The 25,793-nt window shown below is 37.1% G+C and overlaps 1 protein-coding gene across 3 annotated transcripts in view; it reads left to right on the top strand.

Annotated features, from left to right (window-relative positions):
* Positions 1–251: 251 nt before the first annotated feature.
* Positions 252–25,793, top strand: part of ndst3 (N-deacetylase/N-sulfotransferase (heparan glucosaminyl) 3) — a 78,766-nt gene continuing 53,224 nt past the window's right edge. For all 3 annotated transcript variants that reach the window (XM_059553903.1, XM_059553902.1, XM_059553901.1), the window contains exons 1-2: positions 252–614; positions 2,653–3,905. In XM_059553903.1, the coding sequence (XP_059409886.1) occupies positions 2,922–3,905 (984 nt within the window). In that variant the 5' untranslated portion in view covers positions 252–614; positions 2,653–2,921. The remainder of the gene's footprint in view (positions 615–2,652; positions 3,906–25,793) is intronic.

The following is a 25,793-nucleotide window of genomic DNA, read 5'->3' as shown; positions in this document are numbered from 1 at the left end:
GCTTGCTCATTATAATTTAAACAATACTACCTTCTTGTTATAATTACCATTATTAAACTAAAATTGTGTAACTAGGAATTCTGTATTTTAAAAAACAAAGTATTAGCATTTGTCACACCTTGCATATTGTACCATACAGCTTACATTACATTACATGTCATAACATAAAGTGCCAAACTCTCAGCATTTATCTCTCTCTCTCTCCTCCGCTCTCTTTCTCTCTCTGTTTGTAGGTGAGCTAAAGCGCAGAGAGCGGCAGCGCACTATTCAGTCACTGGTGACAGTGGAGGGGAGTATGTCTCAGCGCTCCTCTCGGGAAATTCTCTTTAGTTCGTCTTTTGAGCGCTCCTCCTGTCTCCAGTCCTGTCTCTCCTCCTGTCTCCAGTCCTGTCTCCCCCTCGCGCTCCTTTAATCCGTGTCGCAGTGAGAGAAAGGGAAAGAGGGCGCGGAGAGAATAGCGAACCGGTCCCTGCATCATTCCAGATGGCTGCTTCTGAATCAGCGGATGAGATTGGGCTCTTGGGTTCAGAGCTGTAAGGAGCTGGTGTTCCGTAGAGAGAGGCGGTTTTGGTGTGACAGCTTCCCGTTCAGCAGTGCTTCGGGTTCGGCTTAAGGTAAAGTCTCGTCGGCTGATGATAGCGAAAGTGCGGATTAATGTGAGTTACGTTTAATGTTGTAACTTTGTGCTGAATGGGGTGCTGATTGCTGAACGTCTTTGTGTGAGAGATTTAGAGATGCGCTGTGTTGGAATGTCACGTTACCGGTATCTTACCGGACCTGTGCTTGACTCGCGTTGTCTTTAACCGCTTTATTGGTCTTTATTAAATTATAATTTATCTTACGCGAAATCGGTTCTTTAAGCGCGACTGATAACGGTCTCAGGTTTAGTTTTGGAAGAGCAATCGTTAATGCACAAGCACATGTGTAGCTATGTTTGTCGCCATCAGTGTCTTGGACTCAATTAAATTAGGCTATTTGAAAAAAAAAACTATTTTTTTTAATAGCCTTTTTAACTAAACTAAAAAGGCTATTATTTTGAATAACAGAAAATCGTAAACATTTCAAGATTTACTGGTCTTTTTAGAAACCTTGTTTTAGACTGGCTAATCCGCTTTTGTTTTCTTTTTTCTTTTCTTTTTTTCTTTTCTTTTCTTTTCTTTCTTTTTTCCTTCTTTTTTAGATTTAGATATTACCTCAGGTTATTATTTGCGTAAAATGTTAATATATTAAAATGTTTTTAATACAAACGAATTGATGCATTAAGTCTGTAGAACATGAGAGGACCGAGCCAAGAAATGTATAAGACGTTACAATATTATTAGTATTAATGAAAGTTAAAGCAGGCAAAAGATCTCATCTTTGCAATGTTTCCCAGTTCAAAGAATGCGCCGCCTCGCGGGGAAACACGCGTGCGCACGTTGCAGGTTTATATATATATATATATATATATATATATATATATATATATATATATATATATATATATATATATATATATATATATAGTGGTGCTGCTATTTATTAAACCTAACCCTTACACAAACTTGTTGACGTTAGTTCTAAAACTAAATATGACTTGGCTGATTGTTGAGCCTTAAAAATTTTGAAGGCCACTTCAAATATTTAAATGTAATGTATTTTCAAAAGTGTTAGCAAGTTATAGCCATATCAGAACAACCTGCAGAGTACATTAAACTCGATGATTATTCTGTTATTAATAAACATGGTTGAAGAGTAAAGTAATAATATGCACATCCAAAAATCACTTGTGATTTGATAGCGTGTTATGTAAATGAACATTTACTATAATGTCACAATCTCTAATATTCCACTCTTTAAGTAAAGCCTGTGTCTCAGTTATAATGTGTAAAAATTTTCTTTTGGTAATCTCAGTTTTTCTACCGCTATGAAATTAATCCTGTGCCTCGATCTCACATTCCCACCTTCTTGAATTCCCCTGTGAAGTTCTCGCACAACGCTGTAATCTGTTATATCAATCTCGTGTAATTCATGTCCCTTTAATTACGTACTCCGATATCACACAGACAGTGACGTGCACATTGTCGCACACACACACATAAACAGAGAGTGTACAAGATGGTGTACTTGTTGGATGTTCTAGATTTAATGTGCTAATGCATTTAATGCATGTACTAGTCAATGCATTTAATGAGTAATCAGCCTTATTGTATTTGCCCCTGCCTGTTTTAGGGTGTCTACAAGGGGAAAACGAAAGTGTACACTTTAGCCTCCATCTCTTTTTTTATGCGGAAGCAACTTTAAAGATAAAATGCAGTCGTGTGGATTACCTGATGTACACAAAGTATATGTGTGATACAGTTGATTCCCATTAGACAAATGATGAATTTCTCCCTCAGAGCCACCCTGAGGCTCCTATTGGCTCATCCTCCAACTTCCTATTTATATACAGCCAATCACATGCTCCTCCCGGGAAGTGTTGGCCACAGCTTGTGAAGTGCTGATTGAAAACAACCTGAAGGCTGACGGCTGTATTGCCCCTCAAGAGCATCCATACACACCCTTGATGAACACTTCTGTGACAGAAAAACACACACATCTCAGGGAGGCTTAAAGTTAGGCCTATACTAAAATATGAATTTATTTGTCTTTTGTCATCTGTATTCTCTGCAGGTTTGTTGGGGGTTAGGAGAAATCTCAGGACATGGAGGGTTGCTAGTTGGATGAGGATTCATTTCGGGAGTAGCTGAAAGTTTTGTGTCACATTTTCAACAAAAATCTCTTTCAGTGGCCTGTCTTGGAAGCAAATTTGCCAGTTTTGTGAGATGGTCACATGACTGCAGCATGCTTACCAAAAAAGCCAATTTGCAGCTTTAGCCCACCTCAGCGAACAATCAGAGACTCCCACCCACACACACTCCCACACATGTGTGCCGTTTGCCATGAATCTGGCCACCAAGCTGCGGAGGAATCTGAGGAGGCTGGTCATCCTCCTCGCCACCTTCTGTATGGTCAGCATTTTAGTCTCCGCCTACTACCTTTACACAGGCTCCACCCAAGAACTGGACCTCGCGGACCGTGCCGCAGGTCCAGACTGTGCAGACCTCCGGGTGCTCCCTTTCCGACAGTCAGAGCCTCGGACACCTAAACCGATCAATCCTTCACGTAAGGATCCAGTGGTGTTGGTATTTGTAGAGAGTCAGTATTCTCAACTTGGACAGGACATCATCGCCATTCTAGAATCCAACCAATTCCGTTACCATGCCGAAATTGCACCAGGAAAGGGTGACATCCCACCTCTAACGCACAAAGGCCGTGGACGCTATGCACTGGTCATCTATGAGAATCTTCTCAAGTATGTCGGGATGGATGCATGGAACCGTGACCTTCTGGATAAATACTGTGCCGAATACAGCGTTGGAGTCATCGCATTTCATCGTGCAAGTGAAAACTCCCAGCCTTCACTGCAGCTTAGGGGTTTCCCTCTGACATTGCGAACAAATGTTGCTCTTCGAGACTGCTGTGTAAACCCCCGCTCACCTCTGCTTTACTTAACTCGGGCGGAAGTGGATCATGGCCACTTACCCGAAGAGAACTGGACTGTGTTTCAGTTCAACCATTCCACGTATGAACCAGTCCTATTAGCTAAAACTCGTCCCAATGAGGGTGGAGGGGCCCAGATAATACCAAGTCCCCAGGGTCTCCATGCTACCGTTGTGCAGGACTTAGGCCTGTACGATGGGGTGCAGCGTGTGCTGTTTGGACATGGGCTGAGCTACTGGTTACACAGACTTATACTGGTGGATGCCATCTCTTATCTCACAGGCAGGAAGCTGTCACGATCTCTGGAACACTACATCCTGGTTGACATAGATGATATTTTCGTGGGGAAGAAAGGGACAAGAATGAATGTGAATGACGTGAAGGTAAGAGAACTGTTCAAAGAATTAGTCTTTTAATTTTTTTTTTTTTATATGATTTTTTTTTTGATCAAAATAAAATGTTCAGTCACACTTCATTTAAAGGTCCAGTACTGTAGGATGTACTGTAGAATATGGTCATGCAGAATATGTGCTTTTTAGGTACTAATAAATAGACAATATGCTAGTAATATACATGCTTATATGCAACTAGTGAGAATTGGTCCCTATAATTTTCTTAATAAACAAATTATTAATTAGCGCATTTAAATGGTGTCATGATAGGATGAGTCAACAGAGACATTCTGCATTAAACACACACACACTACCATAAAATTATTTCCAGTCTGTTTCAACTAAATCACCAAAGACAAAACAAAGACTAGTACCCAAGCTCTAATTAGCTGTGTGGGATTTTGGAAGAAGCATTTGGTTTATATTTAGTTCCCTTTCGCAGGTGTTCACGTCTGAATTACTGAATGTGAATGTTTTTGTGGACAAGAAGGGGATGTTGTGTGTGTGTGGGCGTGTTTTTGTGACATAATAGGACACAACTTTGTATAATGACATGGGTATGACACAGGTATTACAAGGAGAGGGTGACTTATGAGGACATAACCCATGTCCCCATTTTTGTTAATGCTTATAAACCATACAAGAATGAGTTTTTTTTTTTTGAGAAAATAAAAATGCACAAAGTTTCCTGTGAGGGTTAGGTTTAGGTGTAGGGCGATAGAATATACAGTTTGTACAGTATAAAAACCATTACGCCTATGGGATGTCCCCACTTTTCACAAAAAAAGTGTGTTTGTGTGTGTGTGTGTGTGTCATGGAATTGAAGTGGGTGTTTGAGTTGGCGTAAGTCAGTATAAAGAGGCTATTTAGAGGGACAAGAGCAGTAAAATTGTGTTCATTCTCTCTTTCACACACTCATTCATAATCCCGTTCCCACGTCTGGCCCCTCTCTGAGGCTGTTCAACAGATTGAAGGGCTGCTCACACTCCATTGTGAGATGACTTCATGACTCCCAGAGCTTTCAGATTCAAGTGCATGCACATGAGTGTATATAAATAAATGCAGGCATTATGCAACAATAAGTAATGCATACACTGATAGGAGAGAGTCAAATATTTAAAATAGCAGTTTTATTCTTTCTTTTTTTTTTAAGGAATTGTTACACAGCTCTTTCCAAAGTTTGTAGTGAACTGTTAAAAGGACAGAAAACCCCATAAATGTAATATATACAACTTCTTAAAGTCTTCTCAAGCTTTTGTGAGGAACAGATTAAAATAAAATAAAATGAATGAAAATTTAATGAATATCCACTTGGGGAAATTCAGTACAATGGCAGTACATTGTGACTCAATTTAATGCTTAACGGAGCATTTAAAGAGTGTCACCAAAAAAAGGTTCCAGGTCTGAAAATGGCAAAGCTCAGAGTCCTAAACGCACACTAAATCTAAGTCTAAGTGGATTCCATCATTTTTGGGTTAAACTTTGTTAATCTGTTAACAGTTTTACAACATTTAAATGGACATTTTGGTAAGTACAAATTGAGAATACGCATATGTCTGTGACGCTCCCATAAATATTTAATAAGGGCAATTATAAATGAGGTACCTAACATTCACACATCTTTGTCACATTATAAAATATTAAACCCACTGGACACAGGAATTGCACATTCTTTATACTTTCTCATTATGGGTCATTTCCTTGTTAACTGTCCCTCTGATTTCAAACTAAGATACTCTATAAACAGTGTGATACCTTTATACCTAGCATTTAATTTCTGAATCTAACATTCTCTGAGAAAGGTTGGTGACTAAGCACGTGACACTTTCCCAGATGTTGCTAGCTAAGAATGTGCACTGTCAAATTCTTCCCGATTGGTCGGGGCTAATTTAGACCTGGCAAATAAGCCAGTGGTAAGCTGGAGGTTCTGGAGGGGGTGCTCAGGGAGAGAATTAGAGCTAGTCGCTCTGGAGCACGACTGGAAATGTCAGCGGAAAATTCCCGGAGGATTCTGGGGAAAAACAAGGCGTGTAGTGATGGGGGAGAGAAGTGGGAAGGCTTTGATCCACCAGCCATTGTTTTTAGCCACTGTTACTGCTGGTTATAGAGAAGCCCCTGACTGTTTATGGCGGGGTGTTCCAGAAATCCAGAACAGGTGCATGTGTTTGTGCATGTGTGTGGAAAGGCCGATACTAATCCTGGTGAATGAAACGGCAGATAACAGATAATCAATGGAAACCCGTGGTTCTTAACTGGTGGGTCGTAAACCAACATTGGGATATGAGGGTGTTCTGATAGGTTCAGGATGGAATAAACAATGCTAAATACCAAAAATATAATGCAACTAATCATATAATCACACACTAGTAGGGTAATGAACTTTTAAGGGGGGAGAAAACATTCCCTATTTTGCTGTGTATTAGTAGAAACTGCTTTGTGGAAAGTAGACAACTTGTCGTAATTCTCAAAAACTTAGTAAAACAGCTTAAAACAAAACACAACCAAACCATGTCAAATATGTGTTCACTTAAATTAAATCTATTTTAAAGCAAAACCAGTTGAGAACCACTGGTTTGTAAAATATCACAAAATAATTTTCTCTGTTAGACTACTGTAACAATCATAAAACAGATACTTCTTGACTTTTGTTGGAATAGGCTCATCTCATGTATTTGTAGAGAGTATAACGATGAGAGAGAAAAAACAAGAGCCAGAGTGAGAGAGAAAGGAACCATGTGAGCTCTAGATGTAGGTGTTGTAGATTAGAATGTCACTCTTAGTGACTGCTTGCCATATCTCCCATCAGCCCATGGGGCAGGCTGAAAAAACGGGGGACACCAGTGATAAATGACTTGATGCACATTTGCACACACTCACAAACACAAATGGGATTTACCCTCACTTTATGTGTGTGTGTGTGTGTGTGTGTGTGTGTGTGTGTGTGTGTGTGTGTGTGTGTGTGTGTGTATGTGTGCATGTGTGTGTGTGTGTGTGTGTGTGTGTGTGTGTGTGTGTGTGTGTGTGTGTGTGTGTGTGTGTGTGTGGTTCCCCAAGCAGAGATTCTGCTGAAATTCCAGTTAAAGTGACCTTGTGTTTGATGATTGTATAACATGGCATCTCAGTTGTGTGTGTAAGGCAGTTGTGTAAGTGACAGCATGTGTACTGAACTTAAACTATATGAGTATTTATGAATTTTATTATGGACACTTGGGGAATATAAATAAATGCAACAATATTATTTAAATTAAAAATAATTGTTTTGTGTGACATTTTCAGCAGTCAGACTCATTACTTGAAATAGAAATCTTCTGTAACATTTAATGTTTCCTTGGTGAATGAGATATTTGTCAAACGTCACCTGTTATGATACTCTTGGTATCTCCTTTAAAGGTATCTTTAGTAAAACGGTGATAAACAAAGCATACACAATGACCTGGACCGGAATGAATGCGACCCGTTTTACAGAATGAGGAAGTTTTGCCTATTTATATCAAGTATGGTGCTAAAATAAAAAAGCAACAAATAATAAAGATGACTGTTATCTCTTCAGCTGCACTTTGTTTTAGTTCATTTAGGTGAATCAGACTATCTATTTCAGTGAATGGATTAAATGATTAACTTTTGCCATCACTCAAAAATGTTCACTGTGCAGCTTTTCCATGTATTAAAATGTTTTAGGTAAATAAAATAAAAAAATACAGCAGTTTATTACTATGCTTACAGTTGTGGAAAACCATGGAATGAATTAATTGTTGTTTAACTAGATTTTGATTGTATTTGACATCTTGCATGAATTCTAATTGGCAATGATAGTTGGTCAAAATAATGGTTTCTCTTAAACAATCGCTCTTTTAATTTCAAAGCAAATGCATAAATATCGAGACTGCTAGCTATACTGTATCTTGTGGTCCTAGCTCACTTAAAGCAGGTCTTTGTGTGTGTGTGTGTGTGTGTGGTGTGGTGTGTGTGTGTGTGTGTGTGTGTGTGTGTGTGTGTGTGTGTGTGTGTGTGTGTGTGTGTGTGTGTGTGTGTGTGTGCCTGCATGGTGAGTATGATTCTTGGCTTTGAAGCAGCATATACTGTAGCTGAGGATTAAAGTCAAAGCTGCCACTTCTTCAACTGCACACTGACTTCAGCATGTACAGTAAGACAGAATCACAGTGAACAGAATCACAATATCAAAGCTATACCTGCACACATTCAGACAGAGACAGAGAGCATAATCAAAGTGACTCCTGAAGCGTTCCTTTCACATACCAGCTCAAACATACACACAAATGGGTTAGAAAACAAGGGAAATGAGAGAGAAGAACAGAACAGCCACTCATTTCCGTTACAGAAACTTCTGAAGAGAGAAAAAGTGATTTAAAGGGAGTTAAAGAAATAGTTCACCCAAAAATAAAAATCCTGAAAATGTAATCAATCTCAGACCATTCAAGATATAGATGAATTTGTTTCTTCATGGGAGCAGATTTGGAGAAATTTGGAAATACATAATTTGCTCAACAATGGATCCTCTTTGGTGAATGGGTACCATCAGAATGGCAGAACAAAAGACTTATAAAAACATCACAAAACTCCACATGCAATCCACACCACTCCAGTCCATCTGTTAATGTAAAGTGTGTGTGAAGTGAATAATAGTGTTTTTATAAGAAACAAATCCATCACAAAGGCATTTAACTTTAAACCATTTAAAGTTTTCAAATTCCATAATCCATAAATGCATCCTTCAGTAAAAAAGTAAATCCCCTGTTGTCCTCATATTGAAGTCTACAGTTTTGGACTGTGTTCACTTCTAAACAGTGTAAATTTCTCTCCTTATTTAGATTAGATGACTTTTTCACTGGAGAATGCAATAAAACAGATAGATAACTTTTTTATGAGTGTTGAGGAATAGTCTAGCCTGAAGCAATGTTGTGAAGTCACAACAGTTTATTGATAAATGTTTATTACAAACAGCTTTTTGCTTCACAAGATGTTAACTGATGGACTGAATGGAGTTGTGTGGATTTCTTGTGTACTTGGATTATTGTGATGTTTTTATCAGTTTGACTCTGTTTCTGATGGCACCCATTCACTGCAGAGAATCCATTGGTGAGCAAGAGATGTAATGCTACATTTCTACAAATCATCTACATCTTGGATGACATAAGGGTGAGTAAATTGTCAGCAAACTTTCACTTTTGGGTAAACTATTTCTTCTTAGGCCCATAGGACTAGCAGAAATGGATTTCTAGAATGTTCCCTGTGAATTTATTCTGTTTTTGTGTTGTGAATGCCAGATAAACATAGAAAATTTACACTGAAATTTGAATGTGATCTTGTTAAAGAAAAAAAAACGTATACTCATGAGGTCTAACCTACAGTAAAGCTGCATTTGACCAAGAACCGCCCACTTAGACTGGAAGAGACATTTTGTCCGACATGTAAAGCTCTAAAGCTACCCTCACCAACTGCAATTTTTATGTTTTACTTGCTGTTTAGCGGCAACTTTGTCAGATGTGCATCACTCTCCGCAATCTGTTGTATAAAAGTAGCAGAAATGTGGAAATGTAGGAACTTATATTCATCTCAAATTCTTCCCTGAAGTGCTTGAATTGTGATTGATTGAATGAACGAGTTCCTTGTTAACGTGACTTCTCTTCCCTGTGGACTGATAAAAAACCCTTAAAAAAAAGTGAGCCCTTACACCTGGAAATTGTCAGAGATTAGAGTTTGCCAGATTGAGCAAGTGCTTTTCCAGTTTTCTTTCCACTGTGGGTGGTTCATGCCATCTGTGAATGTAGGACTAACAATTTTAGTAATAGTTATGCTACAAATTTATTTGCATTTGTTCAGTGATTAATTCTGATATTTTTGCGACATTTTAAAATCCTAATGTTTGGTATTATTGGTGCACAAACTTGTAGTGAGAAAAAAAATTACAGAAATGTACTGTAGCAACAATGACTACAGCCAATGATGAAGCGGAAAAGGAGGAATTGCTTTCTTTTTTTTTCTCACAGAGCATGTGGGAAATGTACTTTAAATTACCTGGTTCGAGTACCAGATTATGTTTTCTTCCAGTCCCATTGCCCATTTTCCACTTTGCTTCCTGTCTAGTCCAATCTACTCTAAGTCTAAATAAAGGCAAAAAAGTAAAAAATTAGTGCACACACCAACTTGGACAGCCACCTGTTTCTTAGACTACATTTGTGGCAAAGTCCCAATTTCAGTGGCAATTCCTCTTTTCTTTTGTATAAACAGACTCCACTGAACAGGAAAACCTCTAGGTCAGAGATTTTGTAAATTGTGCTTGATTGTGTAGTGTGTGCTGCATTAAGCTAACAAGTCGACAGACTGAAAGAATGTTGTAAAATGGTAGTTTGAAACTCATGTGAACCTGACACTTTTAAAGCAGATTGAAACTGAAGCATCAGTCTGATGTTAAATCGGAGCTTCAGGAGGTCAAATACAGACCAACCAGAGAAAAACTCAAACACCAGACCTATTTTCAGAAAATATTGATCCAATGATATTTCTGTTTTGAGTAAGATTGAGCTGGTGTATGTGTGTTTCCGTTAAAGGGCTACGAAGGTTGCTAAGCAGCTGTCTTCATTTTCAGCCGCACACTTACGTCAGCAACACACTCACACATGTGTGTCCTCTCACACTTGACACATTATGAGCCGTGTTCGGGAAGCTATTCACCAAGCTACATAAAATTTAAAATACAGACAAGCTACCCTTAAGAAATGTTTTTGCAAATAACAAAAAGTAGCTACTTTTTTCAAAGCAACTACATTGAAGATAAGGGGGTTATCTTTAAATGTATAAAACAAAACAAAACAAAAACAAGATCAATTAGGGCACCAACCTCAGTATATTGATACACATAGATTTACACTAAACCTATAAAACTGAAAACAATGCAATATCGGAGTTGAAAACATAATGGGAAATAGCAGTGTTTAACAAAATGTATTTTTTCATTTCACTATATAAAAGAAGGCATACATTCCAATTTAATAAATGAATGTATTTCTGTACCGGTTCTTCAGAATGAACTGTCTGAAAGAAACTGTCTCACTAAAATGAATCATTTACATTTAGTCATTTAGCAGATGCTTTCATCCAAAGTGACTCAGAATCAGACTTACAATTTGTTTGATAAACAGATATTTTAGTAGAGGGCATTGTGGGTTTTATATTCCAAGACTATAAAAAATGTTCTTGCAGTTTCAGCCAGTTGACATATTTAAAAATGTTAAATTTATTAAAAAAAAAAAAAAAAAGGAAAAGAAAAGAAAATATTTGAAGGCTCTGGCCCAATAGAGTAGGTTATAGTTTTTTTTTTTTTAATAAAGTTTTGCTACGATAAGATGCCAGTATAAATATTCATGGATAGATAAACAGAGACAGAAAAAGGGTGGTAAAGGGAGGGGAAACAGAAAGCTGTGTTGCTGAGAAAAGAGTGTTGCTGTGACAACAATATGTTTGGCATTTGTGTGGGATTATTTCTTTTTGCCAGCCTAATGTTTTAAAATGTACAAGCTTTAGCAATCGCCTGCTTTAAAAAATTATTGTTTATCTCGATGATACTCATCCTCTCTGCATTTGTGTCAGGGTTAATGCCCCTTCTAATCCAGATCTTACCCGAAAAAGAGCCTGCAGTGCTGTTAAAGTCCTGTTGTAGAGATGCCCCTGTGTAAGCAAGAAAGATACACATTATTCAAAGCTGTCATTTCAACTGCATCTCAGGTCAGATGGAGTGTTTTCTGTTGCAGCTATAACCCTCTAAAGGAAAGTTCTGTTAAAAACATTCAACCACCTACGGTACATCTGTGAACACAATATAATCGTAACAGCGTCAGAAGAATCATGTCCATTCAAACTGAGTGGGCACGTGCCTCCTCAGATTTCTAAGCCAGGTGAATTTTGTATGCAACTTCATAGTTGCTAGCTTGAGACTTAACTACTTACTTTGGTATAAAAAATATACTGCACATTTCTTAATATTAAGCATACAATGTGTTTTAATGTCAATATTGATGAGGATTGTGTGATATTTGAATAATCTCGGTATTTAAAGTATACCGGGAGAATACTTGAAATAGTTCCACTTTAGCACATTCAAATATACTTCTAGCACTAGCACTACTTCTGCACAATTAAAGTGCATTAAGTACAAAATTAGTTGTTTCAATTTAGCAGGCTTTAAGTATATCAGTTTAGTATACTAAAAGTAACATTGCATGGTATTTTTATTAAGTACATAAATATGTAAATGTATTTGTAGGATAATTAGCATGAAATAAATGTATTTCAAATACATATTTATTTTTCACTAGGGGTTGCATGAATATCACATGTCAGATCTGCTGTTTTCCATAAGAACATGTAATCACTGGCTGTAATGGTACACAAAAATTATGGTTCAGTGTATGCTTTGGTTTTGATGTCACAGTCCAGTATGCTTTAACAGAAGAAAGAAAATATATGTTTTTGGATGCTAAATATTTCAGGAAAAAAAAGTATATTTAGTCAGAATTATGCTCTGGAATAATTTTATTGCTGAGATCAATACATATAATGTTTAAAAAAAAAAAAGAAAACAAGAAGAAGAAGAAGAATTACCTTTTAGTAAGGTACCTTTTAGTAAGGTAGTTCTTTAGTAAGGTGAAACTCCATAGCTCAGTGCTTAGAGCACTGGTCTTGTAAATCAGAGATCATGAGTTTGATCCTGTGAATTATTTGGGGTGTTGATGGCGTAGTGGATAAGACACATGCCTTTGGTGTGAGAGACCCGGGTTTGAATCCACTGTGAGACACCAATGTGTCCCTGAGCAAGACACTTAACCCCTTAGTTGCTCTAGAGGCATGCAAACTCTGACATATATAGCAATTGTAATTCGCTTTGGATAAAAGTGTCAGCTAAATGAATAATGTAATGTATCATGAAATGGTCGTGTTTTATATATATATATATATATATATATATATATATATATATATATATATATATATATATATATATATATATATATATATATATATACAGTACAGACCAAAAGTTTGGAAACATTACTATTTTTAATGTTTTTGAAAGAAGTTTCTTCTGCTCATCAAGCCTGCATTTATTTGATCAAAAATACAGAAAAAATAGTAATATTGTGAAATATTATTACAACTTAAAATAATAGTTTTCTATTTGAATATACTTAAAGAAATAATAATTTATTCCTGTGATGCAAAGCTGAATTTTCAGCATCATTACTCCAGCCTTCAGTGTCACATGTAACTTCCAGTCTATCACACGATCATTTAGAAATCATTCTAATATTCTGATTTATTATGAGTGTTGGAAACAGTTCTGCTGTCTAATATATTTGATGAATAAAAGAACTGCATTTATTCAAAATAAAAAAAGTTCTAATAATATATATTCTAATAATATATTTTCTTTACTATCACTTTTTATCAATTTAACACATCCTTGCTGAATAAAAGTATTGATTTTATTAAAAAAAAAGAAAAAAAAAATTACTGACACCAAATTACTGACCAGTAGTGTATATTGTTATTACAAAATATTTATATTTTAAAAACATAGTTTTTTTTTTTATTCATTAAAGTATCCTAAAAAAGTAGCAGATGTTCTGAAACAATATTAAGCAGCAGAACTGTTTCCAACTTTGATAATGAATCATCATATTAGAATGATTTCTAAAGGATCATGTGATAATGATCCTCAAAATTCAGATTTGCATCACAGAAATAATTGATCATTTAAAGTAAAAATTTAAAAACAATTATTTTAAATTGTAATAATATATCACAATATTACATTTTTTCTGTATTTTTGATCAAATAAATGCAGGCTTGATGAGCAGAAGAAACTTCTTTCAAAAACATTAAAAATAGTAATGTTTCCAAACTTTTGGTCTGTACTGTGTACATGTATGTACAACCCGAATTCCGGAAAAGTTGGGACGTTTTTTAAATTTTAATAAAATGAAAACTAAAAGACTTTCAAATCACATGAGCCAATATTTTATTCACAATAGAACATAGATAACATAGCAAATGTTTAAACTGAGAAAGTTTACAATTTTATGCACAAAATGAGCTCATTTCTATTTTGATTTCTGCTACAGGTCTCAAAATAGTTGGGACGGGGCATGTTTACCATGGTGTAGCATCTCCTTTTCTTTTCAAAACAGTTTGAAGACGTCTGGGCATTGGACTATGAGTTGCTGGAGTTTTGCTGTTGGAATTTGGTCCCATTCTTGCCTTATATAGATTTCCAGCTGCTGAAGAGTTTGTGGTCGTCTTTGACGTATTTTTCGTTTAATGATGCGCCAAATGTTCTCTATAGGTGAAAGATCTGGACTGCAGGCAGGCCAGGTTAGCACCCGGACTCTTCTACGACGAAGCCATGCTGTTGTTATAGCTGCAGTATGTGGTTTTGCATTGTCCTGCTGAAATAAACAAGGCCTTCCCTGAAATAGACATTGTTTGGAGGGAAGCATATGTTGCTCTAAAACCTTTATATACCTTTCAGCATTCACAGAGCCTTCCAAAACATGCAAGCTGCCCATACCGTATGCACTTATGCACCCCCATACCATCAGAGATGCTGGCTTTTGAACTGAACGCTGATAACATGCTGGAAGGTCTCCCTCCTCTTTAGCCCGGAGGACACGGCGTCCGTGATTTCCAACAAGAATGTCAAATTTGGACTCGTCTGACCATAAAACACTATTCCACTTTGAAATAGTCCATTTTAAATGAGCCTTGGCCCACAGGACACGACGGCGCTTCTGGACCATGTTCACATATGGCTTCCTTTTTGCATGATAGAGCTTTAGTTGGCATCTGCTGATGGCACGGCGGATTGTGTTTACCGACAGTGGTTTCTGAAAGTATTCCTGGGCCCATTTAGTAATGTCATTGACACAATCATGCCGATGAGTGATGCAGTGTCGTCTGAGAGCCCGAAGACCACGGGCATCCAATAAAGGTCTCCGGCCTTGTCGCTTGCGCACAGAGATTTCTCCAGTTTCTCTGTATCTTTTGATGATGTTATGCACTGTAGATGATGAGATTTGCAAAGCCTTTGCAATTTGACGTTGAGGAACATTGTTTTTAAAGTTTTCCACTATTTTTTTATGCAGTCTTTCACAGATTGGAGAGCCTCTGCCCATCTTTACTTCTGAGAGACTCTGCTTCTCTAAGACAAAGCTTTTATAGCTAATCATGTTACAGACCTGATATCAATTAACTTAATTAATCACTAGATGTTCTCCCAGCTGAATCTTTTCAAAACTGCTTGCTTTTTTAGCCATTTGTTGCCCCCGTGCCAACTTTTTTGAGACCTGTAGCAGGCATTAAATTTTAAATGAGCTAATTAAGTGGATAAAAGTGTAAAATTTCTCAGTTTAAACATTTGCTACGTTATCTATTTTCTATTGTGAATAAAATATTGGCTCATGTGATTTGAAATTCCTTTAGTTTTCATTCTATTAAAATTTAAAAAACGTCCCAACTTTTCCGGAATTCGGGTTGTATGTATGTATGTGTGTATGTATGTATGTATGTGTGTATGTATGTATGTATGTATGAACCAGTCACTGCTATTTAAATACTTATACTTTTTAGTGTGCAGGGAAAATATGCAACTTAAAAAACTATTAGGCTTTCTTGAGGAAGACCACTTTTGGTCCTACAGGAAGCAGTCGAATGTCACCCACAATCCTACATCAATGGCTTCATCTTCCTGTATTCCTGTAACTGTATTCTTCTGCTCCTCATGATATCAGTAGGATTTAACATGCTTTGTATACTGTGTATGCATAACGAATGAACAGTGTTACCAAAAATAAAGGGCCTCATGATACACCTGGTGTTTTTGCTAGTTTCAGCACAACACAATTCCCATTTTCCCGCCCTGCGCCGCGTTGTTTAAATAGCAAATGCATTTGCGTCCATTTGTGGGCTCATGGGAATGCTGGTCTGAAAACGAGGTGTGTTCAGGTGCATTGCTGGTGCGTTGCTATTTTGAGTAACTGAAAATAGACTGTGCCATAGACCAACTCAAACCTGGTCTAAAGTCTGTCTTTTTCTTTGTTATTTAAAGAGCTTGTTAGTATATGCAGGTCCACAATATGCATACACGCTGCTTATTAAAGCAGGGATGCACAGCAGCACACAAATATGCCAAATATTAAAAAATAAAGAATTACAAGGCAAAATAATATTATTGTGTAGGCTACATAAATATAAAAATGCCTACATGTCATAATGGATAGACATCACATGTATTTGAATTAAGACCAATGTATACTTCTGCATCGAACCTACACCATACGCTATGTGTAGTATGCCGTAGCCTGACGTGCACCTCTCCAAAAATGTAACAGTGCGTCAATTCTATGCGGATTGCAAGCACTGTGATTGGTCTGCTAGAACCCCTCCCTTCGTATGTACTGGAGTTTTGTGTGCGTTTATGTCTACTTAAATATATTTTAATGTTACCATTTCTTATATAAAATAAAACAAAGCAAAGAAAAAACATATCAATTCTTATCATTTATTATACTACATAGCATTATACATCAATAGTTGTCCGCGACCAACAATGTTGATCTGCCATGATACAAGTCCTTGTGGAGACTGAAAGAATGCCATCTTCTCTTGTTTTCCGTTGTTGTCTCCTTTTAGTATTTTTAAATAATGATTTAATGATTTGATATTAATTTGCCACCGTCACGGCTATAATGCTTCTCCGTCGAGCCGCTTCTTCTTCGGCTTTTGTTGTGATATGCGGGTTACACCAGCAACATGCCCATGGACACTACAGACTAGCGGTTTGCATGTGTACTGCACATCGACCAGGACAACGATGCAGAAGTATAAATGAAAACTGATGCATAGCCTATGGCATAAAGGCTACATCGTAGGTCTGACGCAGAAGTATAAATCAGCCTTTAGGCTTCCTATTTGCTTGTGCACGAGCAGCTCCATTTCCTCTCTGGAGAGGAAATAGCAAATCCGTCGTGGCACGAACGCAACTGTCTCTTAAAAGGAATGGAAGATGAGACTCTGATTGGTTTATTACACGTTACGCCCAAAAAACACACATTACTCATTAAGAGAATATTGACAACCCGTTCAGACAATTTCCCGTCATTAAACTAGCAAAAGTCGATTCGAACACGCCCTGAGTGCACCTTCCATGTGCACTTTAGACCATGCACTTAGATCGTTACAGTTTTTCTCTGTTGCTTTGGTACATTTCTCGAATCATCCTTGAGATTTGCAAAACAGTAAGTGCATTTCTCAAAACAACTTGTAAAAATAGCAAAACACTATGGATTACCTGCAAAAGCCAGTCTCCTGCTCAAAATCCTTAGTTAATCGCTCAAAAATAAATATCTGTGTCAATGAACATGTCAGTGCCATCGAATGACAAGTCCTTGTGTCATAGTTTACAGATAAGACAGTCAAATTGCTTAGTCATGTTGTCAATATAACAGTGTACTCTGGAGGGATGTTCTGATGTAAACTATGGCAACATTTTAGATGACAGTGACTGTATGCCATATGCTTATGTATGCCATATATCCATTTCAAAAGTAGAAATTTACACATTACTGTATGTTTGATATTGATTGAAAGAGACTGGATAGAATTCCCAGTTACACTTTTACTAGTGGTCTGACCCAAAAATTTATAATACTGTAAAAAAAAAACGATGTCACTGTGAAATATAAATGGAAAAATAAATATGGGCACAAAGATGAAAATAAGTCAATTTTCAGAATGTGTAACTCTTGTGTTGTCCTCTGTCTATACAGTATATGCTTTCTAACTGAAGATTCATGAGATGAACCTTTGAGCTATTTCAGAGAAATGGTTTATCATTGGTTTATCATCTACATTCTCTTCATTAGTAAAGATTCACTTGCACAATTCATGCCAGATTGACAAAAAGTCTAATAATAATGTGTAAAAAAAAGTGTGCTTGGCAGTTTATGACAACTAGATTAACCATTTTGCATTTAATGACTTATACGATGAACTAAAGACCCGATGTTTTGGGGGGTAAGACTAATGCACAGAAACCTATATAATACATTTTGAGCAACATGACATTAGCAACTGATAAAGTTCAGAAGGCGAAACCTGAGCATTGAGCAGAAAGCATTTTCTTTCCTCCCGATGTCTGCCATGTTCATCCACAGATGTCTCTCCACTGCAAGCATGGCCGCCATAGTCCCGCCCATGGCGGAGGCGGCCTGCTTGGTAGCACGGAGAGAGATCCTTGGTGCAGCGCAGCTCAGCTACCTGATCAGAAAAAGGCCCCTGCCTCTATCCAGGTATCTTAGCAGATCAGTCTGATATGCTTGAAGCACCAGCATTGTGTGTAATAAAGCCACAGCCTGACCTGCTACTGCGTATGCCTTGCCATTTAAGCGAGATGATTTTCTGAAGGGGCTTAGCTGGCAAGGAGGGAGATTAAGAGAGGATGTTTCCCCTGCAGAAAGAAAAAATTTTCACAGATAAAAATTATTTATAAATTATTTATAAAATTTTTTAGCTCTTTCTACAGGGGGCATTCCCTCCTAGCTGCTTTCGCGCATCACCTCGATGTTGGCAGATTACTTTCATGTCGAAACTGATGGATGCGAGAAGAAAACGGCATCTTTCATTTCTTTTTAATCTCTGTATGGAGATCATGCACAAATGAAAGGCTCACCTGAGCTGGAGGGCTATGGTCAAAAGGTAATTTTCGCTCAATAACCTCCAACAGCTCTACATACGCAGGGCAGGAGAATTGAGAAGGCTCAGCCTCAGCTTCTTCACCATCCTAAAATATCTCCTGCTTTTCCTGGGTAAAAACCCAGCAGAGCACTAACCTCAGTATGAGAAAGTGTTAAAGATATAACATCATCCTCCCAAGGCTCTCTCTTGTCCGCCGCCCTTTTTTTATTTTTTTTTTACGAGCGCAAAAGGGAAAGTCCCTCTTTAAACCATTCAGACAGATCCACCTGTATTTTCACGAAGTCATTTTCTTCTACGCCTCAGCGCGGACAGATCCTGAACCGCGGGAAGCAGATGGCTGCCTTTTTTTTTTTTTTTTTTCAGAAGAGAGACGAACAAGAGCGGAGCTTTTTCCATTGAAAAAACGCTCACAATGCATGCAGATTGCCTCCTCAAAGACATCGCGTGCGTGCTCTTCACCCAAACAAATGACGCAAAAATCGCGTGTGTCATCGGGCGTCAAATAACGCCGACACGGATGCACACATCATCTAAATGCTTGCTAGTTGTCGCCATGATAAACAGAGAAAGATCGCCCTTACCGGTTCTTTCAGATGCACGCTTCAAACAAAACAGTCAGTGAAGATGAAGAAGATAATGACGTCCTCTCCCGGTGCTGATTTACAGTCGCGCCGGTAGTGACTTCGGAGGCTGTCGCCGGCCAACAAGTTGGTGTTTTTTTAATCTATGCTTCAGACACGGGTCACGACGAGGTGTTCCCAAAGCGCCCCCTAGAGGACGCAGTTCGAAGTTCCCTCGAAAGGGAACTAAAGACTAGATGTTTTGAGGGGTAAGAATATTGCACAGAAACTGTATAATACTTTTTGAGCGACATGACATTAGCAACTAATAATGTAGGAAACCGCAGATAAATGTGCATAATCAATTGCATGAATGTACAAAAGCAATCGCAATTTGTTCAAAAGAATGAGAAACTGGTTTTATGATGTGTATAAATGACCAGATGATGTAGAAATTGTACAAGTAGTTTTGAGAATTTCATTTCTGATTTTAGAAATGCACCAAAGTGACTGAGAAAAACTGTAAAATAGGACACAAAGAATGCACACATAAACACACAGCCAAACATAAAAAAATAATAATTGACAGATATAAAAGTACCATTTTTCCTCCAGAAATCTGAGAATGCGGTTTCACTGAGGTAGATTAATAGGCATGTACTATATATGCGCATGCTCCTTTTTCTCATGGCCTCAGGAATAAGCAATGATTTCATGTCCAATAAATATTACATGTGGAGTCTTTCCCGGATCCTCTGGTTTATGCACACATATGTATACGTATGCACATAGTCTGCCTTTGAAAAGCATATTTGATCCACAACAGACCATGTTGAGCTTTATGGATTTAGAAAGTCATTAAACACAGACCTAACATAATCTGGCTGAGGTAAGATTGTATGGATGGATGGATGGATGGATGGATGGATGGATGGATGGACGGACAGACGGACGGACGGACGGACGGACAGACAGATAGATAGATAAAGTTGGTTTGTCAGTTTAATATTTAAGAAACATGTTGCTAGCAGAACTCAAGAAATGGCTGTCTCTCTCTTTCTTTTTCGCTCTCTCTCTTTCATTCTCTTGGGGCATGTTCATCTTCTTGCCTGCCCAGATGTCTTCAGCTATTTGTCATCATTTCAACAGGTCCCCTCCTCCTTCCTTCCACCACTTTCACTCTTTTCTCCCTCCTTCCCTCTCTCTCTATCTCTCCCCTGTGAGGAATCGATCAGTGCTTTCAGGTCATTAACATGCATCTCTGTCACTCTATCTTCTCCCTGATCAGGCCTCAATGTCAGCAGAGAGATGCGAGAAGAGAGGAGAGTAAAAGAAATGTTCAGATGAAAGAGTGAAGGATGAGACGAGACATTTGTGTGTCTCTACATATGTGTGAGAAATTAAATGGAGCACAGGTGTTTTGACAATCTTTAAATGTAATTTGCTCACGCCTCAGTCTAATAAAAGCCAGTCAATCTGATTAAATCTGGTTAGCAGTCCCTTTCTCCCCCTCACTGTTGTTTTATGAGGATCTAAACACTATGAACTCACTGATAGACTTACAGTTTGGCATATTGACTGTCTCTTTTAACCTTCTGTATAACAATATCTAATAAACTTTTCCCCAAATTTTATTTTCTTTGTAAACACGACGTATATACAATAACAATAATGTATTCAGTAAAGAAAGTGTGACATATCCACATTTGTTAATGAGTAAACTTCAGTTTCAAACATTTAATCTAAATTAATTGTATGCTATTTGCTATTATATTTTTTGCCTAGAAGCAATTTGTGCAACAGTCTAATGGATATGAACATAACGAAGGCCAGCATGATTAGTATACTATTCAGATGGGGTTTTTTCATCATCCATTATTAAATAAGTTTAAGTATTTACTTAGCATTTGATAAAATGAAAAAGACAATTTTCATTAGTTTCCGTCATGTAACAGTGTTTGATATTAAGCAAATGGCAAAGAAGTAGATTAATTAACAGTGTTGCCTCCAGGAAAAGAAGCCCCTAAATATTACTTTTCAAAAATTGTTTCTATGAAACTCTCCAACATTATATTAATGAAGTCTATTTTATGCAAGAATATTGGACTTTTATTTCAACATTGCCTTCAGTCAAAGACAATTCAGCAAAAAAGTATTATGAAACTGCCCCTTTGTATTGCATACCTGCATTGAGCAAGTGAATTATACATCTCTCCATTACGTCTTAAGGGCACTGATTAAATTTCTGTGGAGAAAAATTCAGTAGAATGCACTTTCCTTAAAGAAAACGTATCATTGTATGCTCTGATTACTTTGTCTGATTATTAGCTCAGTGGATGAGAGTCTGTGTGGTTACTTATTAGGCTGAAGCTGATTAATGAATTCAAACAAGTGATTCCACCACTTTAGTTCATCCAAGGCATTTTAGGTCAACCAAAGACAATAAGTTTAAAAATGAGCTCTATTGTGTGTGATCTCTATTTGAAGCTGGCAAAGACAGCTTGTAAGTGTGGAAATGAGGCTTTTGTGTATGTGTGTTTCTTTCTGAAAGCCAATGGCAATTTTCCAATGCCACAAGCATGCAGAAACAGCATCTGGATTAGTGCAGGCCATAGAAGTGATACCAGTCTTAATCTTGGAAGAAACACCCATTCCTAGTGGCTGATGTTGGCATTTACAAGTTACAAATATTTGTTGATATATATTTTATATATTTCCCCCATGCTTTTGAGTTATTCAAGAAAACTGCCATTAAAAAAACTGAAATTATGCAGAACTATTTTATGGCATTTTTGACTAGTTAGAAACATTAAAGACATTATTGAACAGTATATGTTTTTTTCTGATGTTTATAGATTATAAAGCTTACCCAGAGTGGTGTGAAATAACAAACTATAAATATTTTAACCCTTTCATTTATTAAAGCAGCATATTTTAACATAATAATGCTAAAAACGTAAGTTAGATTACATAAAATCAAATATTAAATATGAGGTTGCAAATATTTACTGTTTATTTGTAGTTTAAATAAAATCAATTTTCAGGACACAGCCTGTGGAGGTTAGTCATGTTCTTCTGAAGGTTTAAAACGTTTGTGGTTACTTTTTTAGTGGTTTCTTATCTAGATTTTTTTCATGACATTTTGTTCTATGCATTTATATATTAGACAGCTCAGGCAATGTCAATAGAATGACTCATAGGGGTGGATGAAATTATATTGTATTGTTATAATATGATATATATTAATTATATAAAGCTTTACAAGCTGTTTAAACTTAAAATGTCAAATTCAGGCTGCTAAGCATAAATGTTTTTTTTAATCATTCATTTTGAAATCAGTTTTATCAGGTTTCCTCTTTAATTAGATTAACTAGATCTCTGTATTCCTTCCTAAACCTCCTTGTAATTCACACCCAGTGCAAAACTGTTGTCATAAATCCTGTACATGTGAATGCTTTGCACAATGTGTTAAGTAGGTTCACAGACTTAACATTGTTTGTTTGTCCTGGAAGAACCTTCTCAACAAAAAATCATATGCTGAACCCCATAAACACCCACATGGAAAGAACCTATATGTGGATATATGCGCATATATGAAACCTATAGGCAGTGTATATGCACATATATGCTGCATATATGCACATATATGATAATATATATGCTGCATATATGCGCATATATGCTGCATATATGCGTATATATATACTGCATATATGCTGCATATATTTGTATATATACTGCATATATGCTGCATATTTGCGTATATATGCCACATATAGGCAAAATTGAGGTGCATATATGTGCATGTACAGGAAATATAGGTCTCCTGTATTGCTTCTTCATATCCACATATAAGCCCTATACATACAAGATATGTCTCCTATATAGCTAATGGCAGGATCTGGTCATTTTGTAGCTCATATCCCATTTTTGACTGTCATACATGATGCCTAGCTCATATTTTCTATTATCAAGGCAAAAACTAAGAATTAACGAAAAAAATTATGCAAGAACTTATGTATGTGCGAACATGTGAAATTGGTATCACATGTAATTGGCATGTTATGGAATTTAACTATGGCAATATATTAACATGATATACAGAGCCGGACAGGAACGGAGTACATTTACTTAAGTACAGTACTTAAGTACAATTAAGTACAAAATGACTTTACTCAAGTACATTTGAGAGGCAAATATTGTACTCTTTACTCCACTACATTTCTATCCATAACCGTAAGTACCCGTTACTTCTTCGGCCCTGTCCACACGGAGACGGAGCCCCGATCTTTTTTTCCCTCGTCTCAAGAAATATCCACGTCCACACGAAACCGATGTAGTACACATGCCAGACCAGCATGTGGTGCTGGAATTCTGCCACAGAGATACACTTAAAACGGAGAATAAGACATGGATTTGCTGATGAACCCAGGCGGGAAGGAAGTCGACCGGAAGTTGAAGTCGGCCGCGTGCCGCCATCTTGTAGCAGAACTTCACTTGCGTTAGCATCCCATTGACTCCCATTCATTTTGGCGTCACTTTGACAGCGAATAACTTTACATCTAAGGCGTTTAAAGACTCCATTTGTCCATTATTTGTTTCTAAAGATACACGACAATGTATAAAGGGCTCCATTACCTTCTATGTTACATTATGGCCCCGTAGAAACAGTTTTTGTAAAAATAGGCTAATGATTGCGTCATAACCACTTGACTCTCTGTCGCACAGTAGAGAAATTACCATACAGACATGAGGAGAAACTCGCAGGCAATCGGGGAGACGTCAAGAGAGAAGCCCATAGATACAAGCCCTGGTGTTACATTTTAAAATACTATACAAAATAATTAATCAGAATACTTACTCCTGCTCACTCACGCCAAAGAACTCCCCGCTCAAGCTCACCGTCTCTGCAAGATTAACGATGGCAGTTTGCACGCACAGCTACTAGAAGATTTACATCTGTCCGACAGGTTGCTGACGTCATCAAGCTTAGTTTGAGTCTGTGCATCAGAAACGGAAGTGCTAAAAATCGCAAAAAATGGGCTTCACTTGTCTCAATTGAGTTCCAATGGGGTCGCTGTGTCCATTTCTTTTACTGTCTATGGATGAACCTTGTGCGTGGTACACCAACGAACATGGAACAATACATTTATTAATCCGTGTTAATGTTAGCGTTCAGTGTTTGTTCATGTTTTTGTTGCTGTTACGTGATGTAGTGGTGTTTGACTAGGGGCGAGACGTGGGCTGATGACGCCATATTTTCAGAAAATGTACGGATTCGCCGTCCAGACGCAAAGGTGGCGTTTTCAAATATATCCACTCTGGGACCCAGTTTCAAAACATCGGTTTCACTCTTTAAAAACGCCATATCCGTGTGGACGAAAATGCCTATCCGCTAAAAAATTTGGACTTTTATTTAAGTTGCCTAGCAGGTTTTTTGTCTTATTTTTGTTCTTGTACTATATTTTTTGTTTTGTACTATCTGATTGATCTTGAGTAAATAAATAATGTACATTTCTACATTTTGGACTTTTATTTATGTTGCCTAGCAGCTATGGATTTTAATTTTACTATTATAGGTGAACATATAGGTGCATATATACGTGCATATATGTACCTATATAGGTATATGTATGCACATATATATGTGTACATATATGTTTAAATATATGTGTGCATATATGTATGTACATATATATGTACATATATATGTGTGCATATATGTACATATATATGTGTGCATATATGTACATATATGTACATATAATATAGGAAAACGGCCAATTTTATATATGTCACATATATTAAAAACCTATATTAAAACCTATATTGATATTGTTTATATAGGTTTTTTCCATGTGGGGCACCCTTAACCATAAACTGTGCCTGGAGTGAGACCCAAAAGACTGGTTTATAAAAATGTAGTCCTAGCCAAAGGCTCAACATTTACAGTTACCCTAAAACCTCAAAACCAGAAATAATAGCTGGGGTAAAGCATGTGGAGGTTTCGGTTATTATAAATTACAATAAAACACATATTATTAAAAATTTAAACATTTTGGCTCTTTGTGACAGTGTGCACTGCATCTCCAAACTGACGGGAAGCATCAGAACTATGCCATTATGAAGCTGCTTCTTTGGCTTATTAATGCATTAATGATTCATGTGCACTTTTGAAGTGTGCGCAGTAAATGTAAGGAATCGATTTAAGACAGAGCTGTTTAAAACCTAACCATTAAATAATTAATTTTGCTCAGTTTGTTGCATTTTAATCAAGAGGACCCTGACAGTGGATGCAAATGCAGACTGTAGAAATAAGCTGAGGAAGTTTCGGTAACTTTTCAGATATGTTTGTTGTTTGTGTTGCTATTTTAGAGGCACATTTTAGAAGAGTTTTGCGATTTATGCATGTGTGTGCATGTCACAGCTTGCTTAGACAACAGGAAACTTTGTGTCTAAAAATCTCCTAGAATAGCTATCTCTTTTTTCCTTCTGTCATCCATTTCAGGTTCACTCTCTTCTCTCATCCTGTCATTCCCCTCCCATCTCT

This window comes from Carassius carassius, chromosome 7, assembly GCF_963082965.1.
Source record: "Carassius carassius chromosome 7, fCarCar2.1, whole genome shotgun sequence".
Lineage (NCBI taxonomy): Eukaryota > Metazoa > Chordata > Actinopteri > Cypriniformes > Cyprinidae > Carassius > Carassius carassius.
This window is presented reverse-complemented; position numbering and strand designations above follow the sequence as displayed.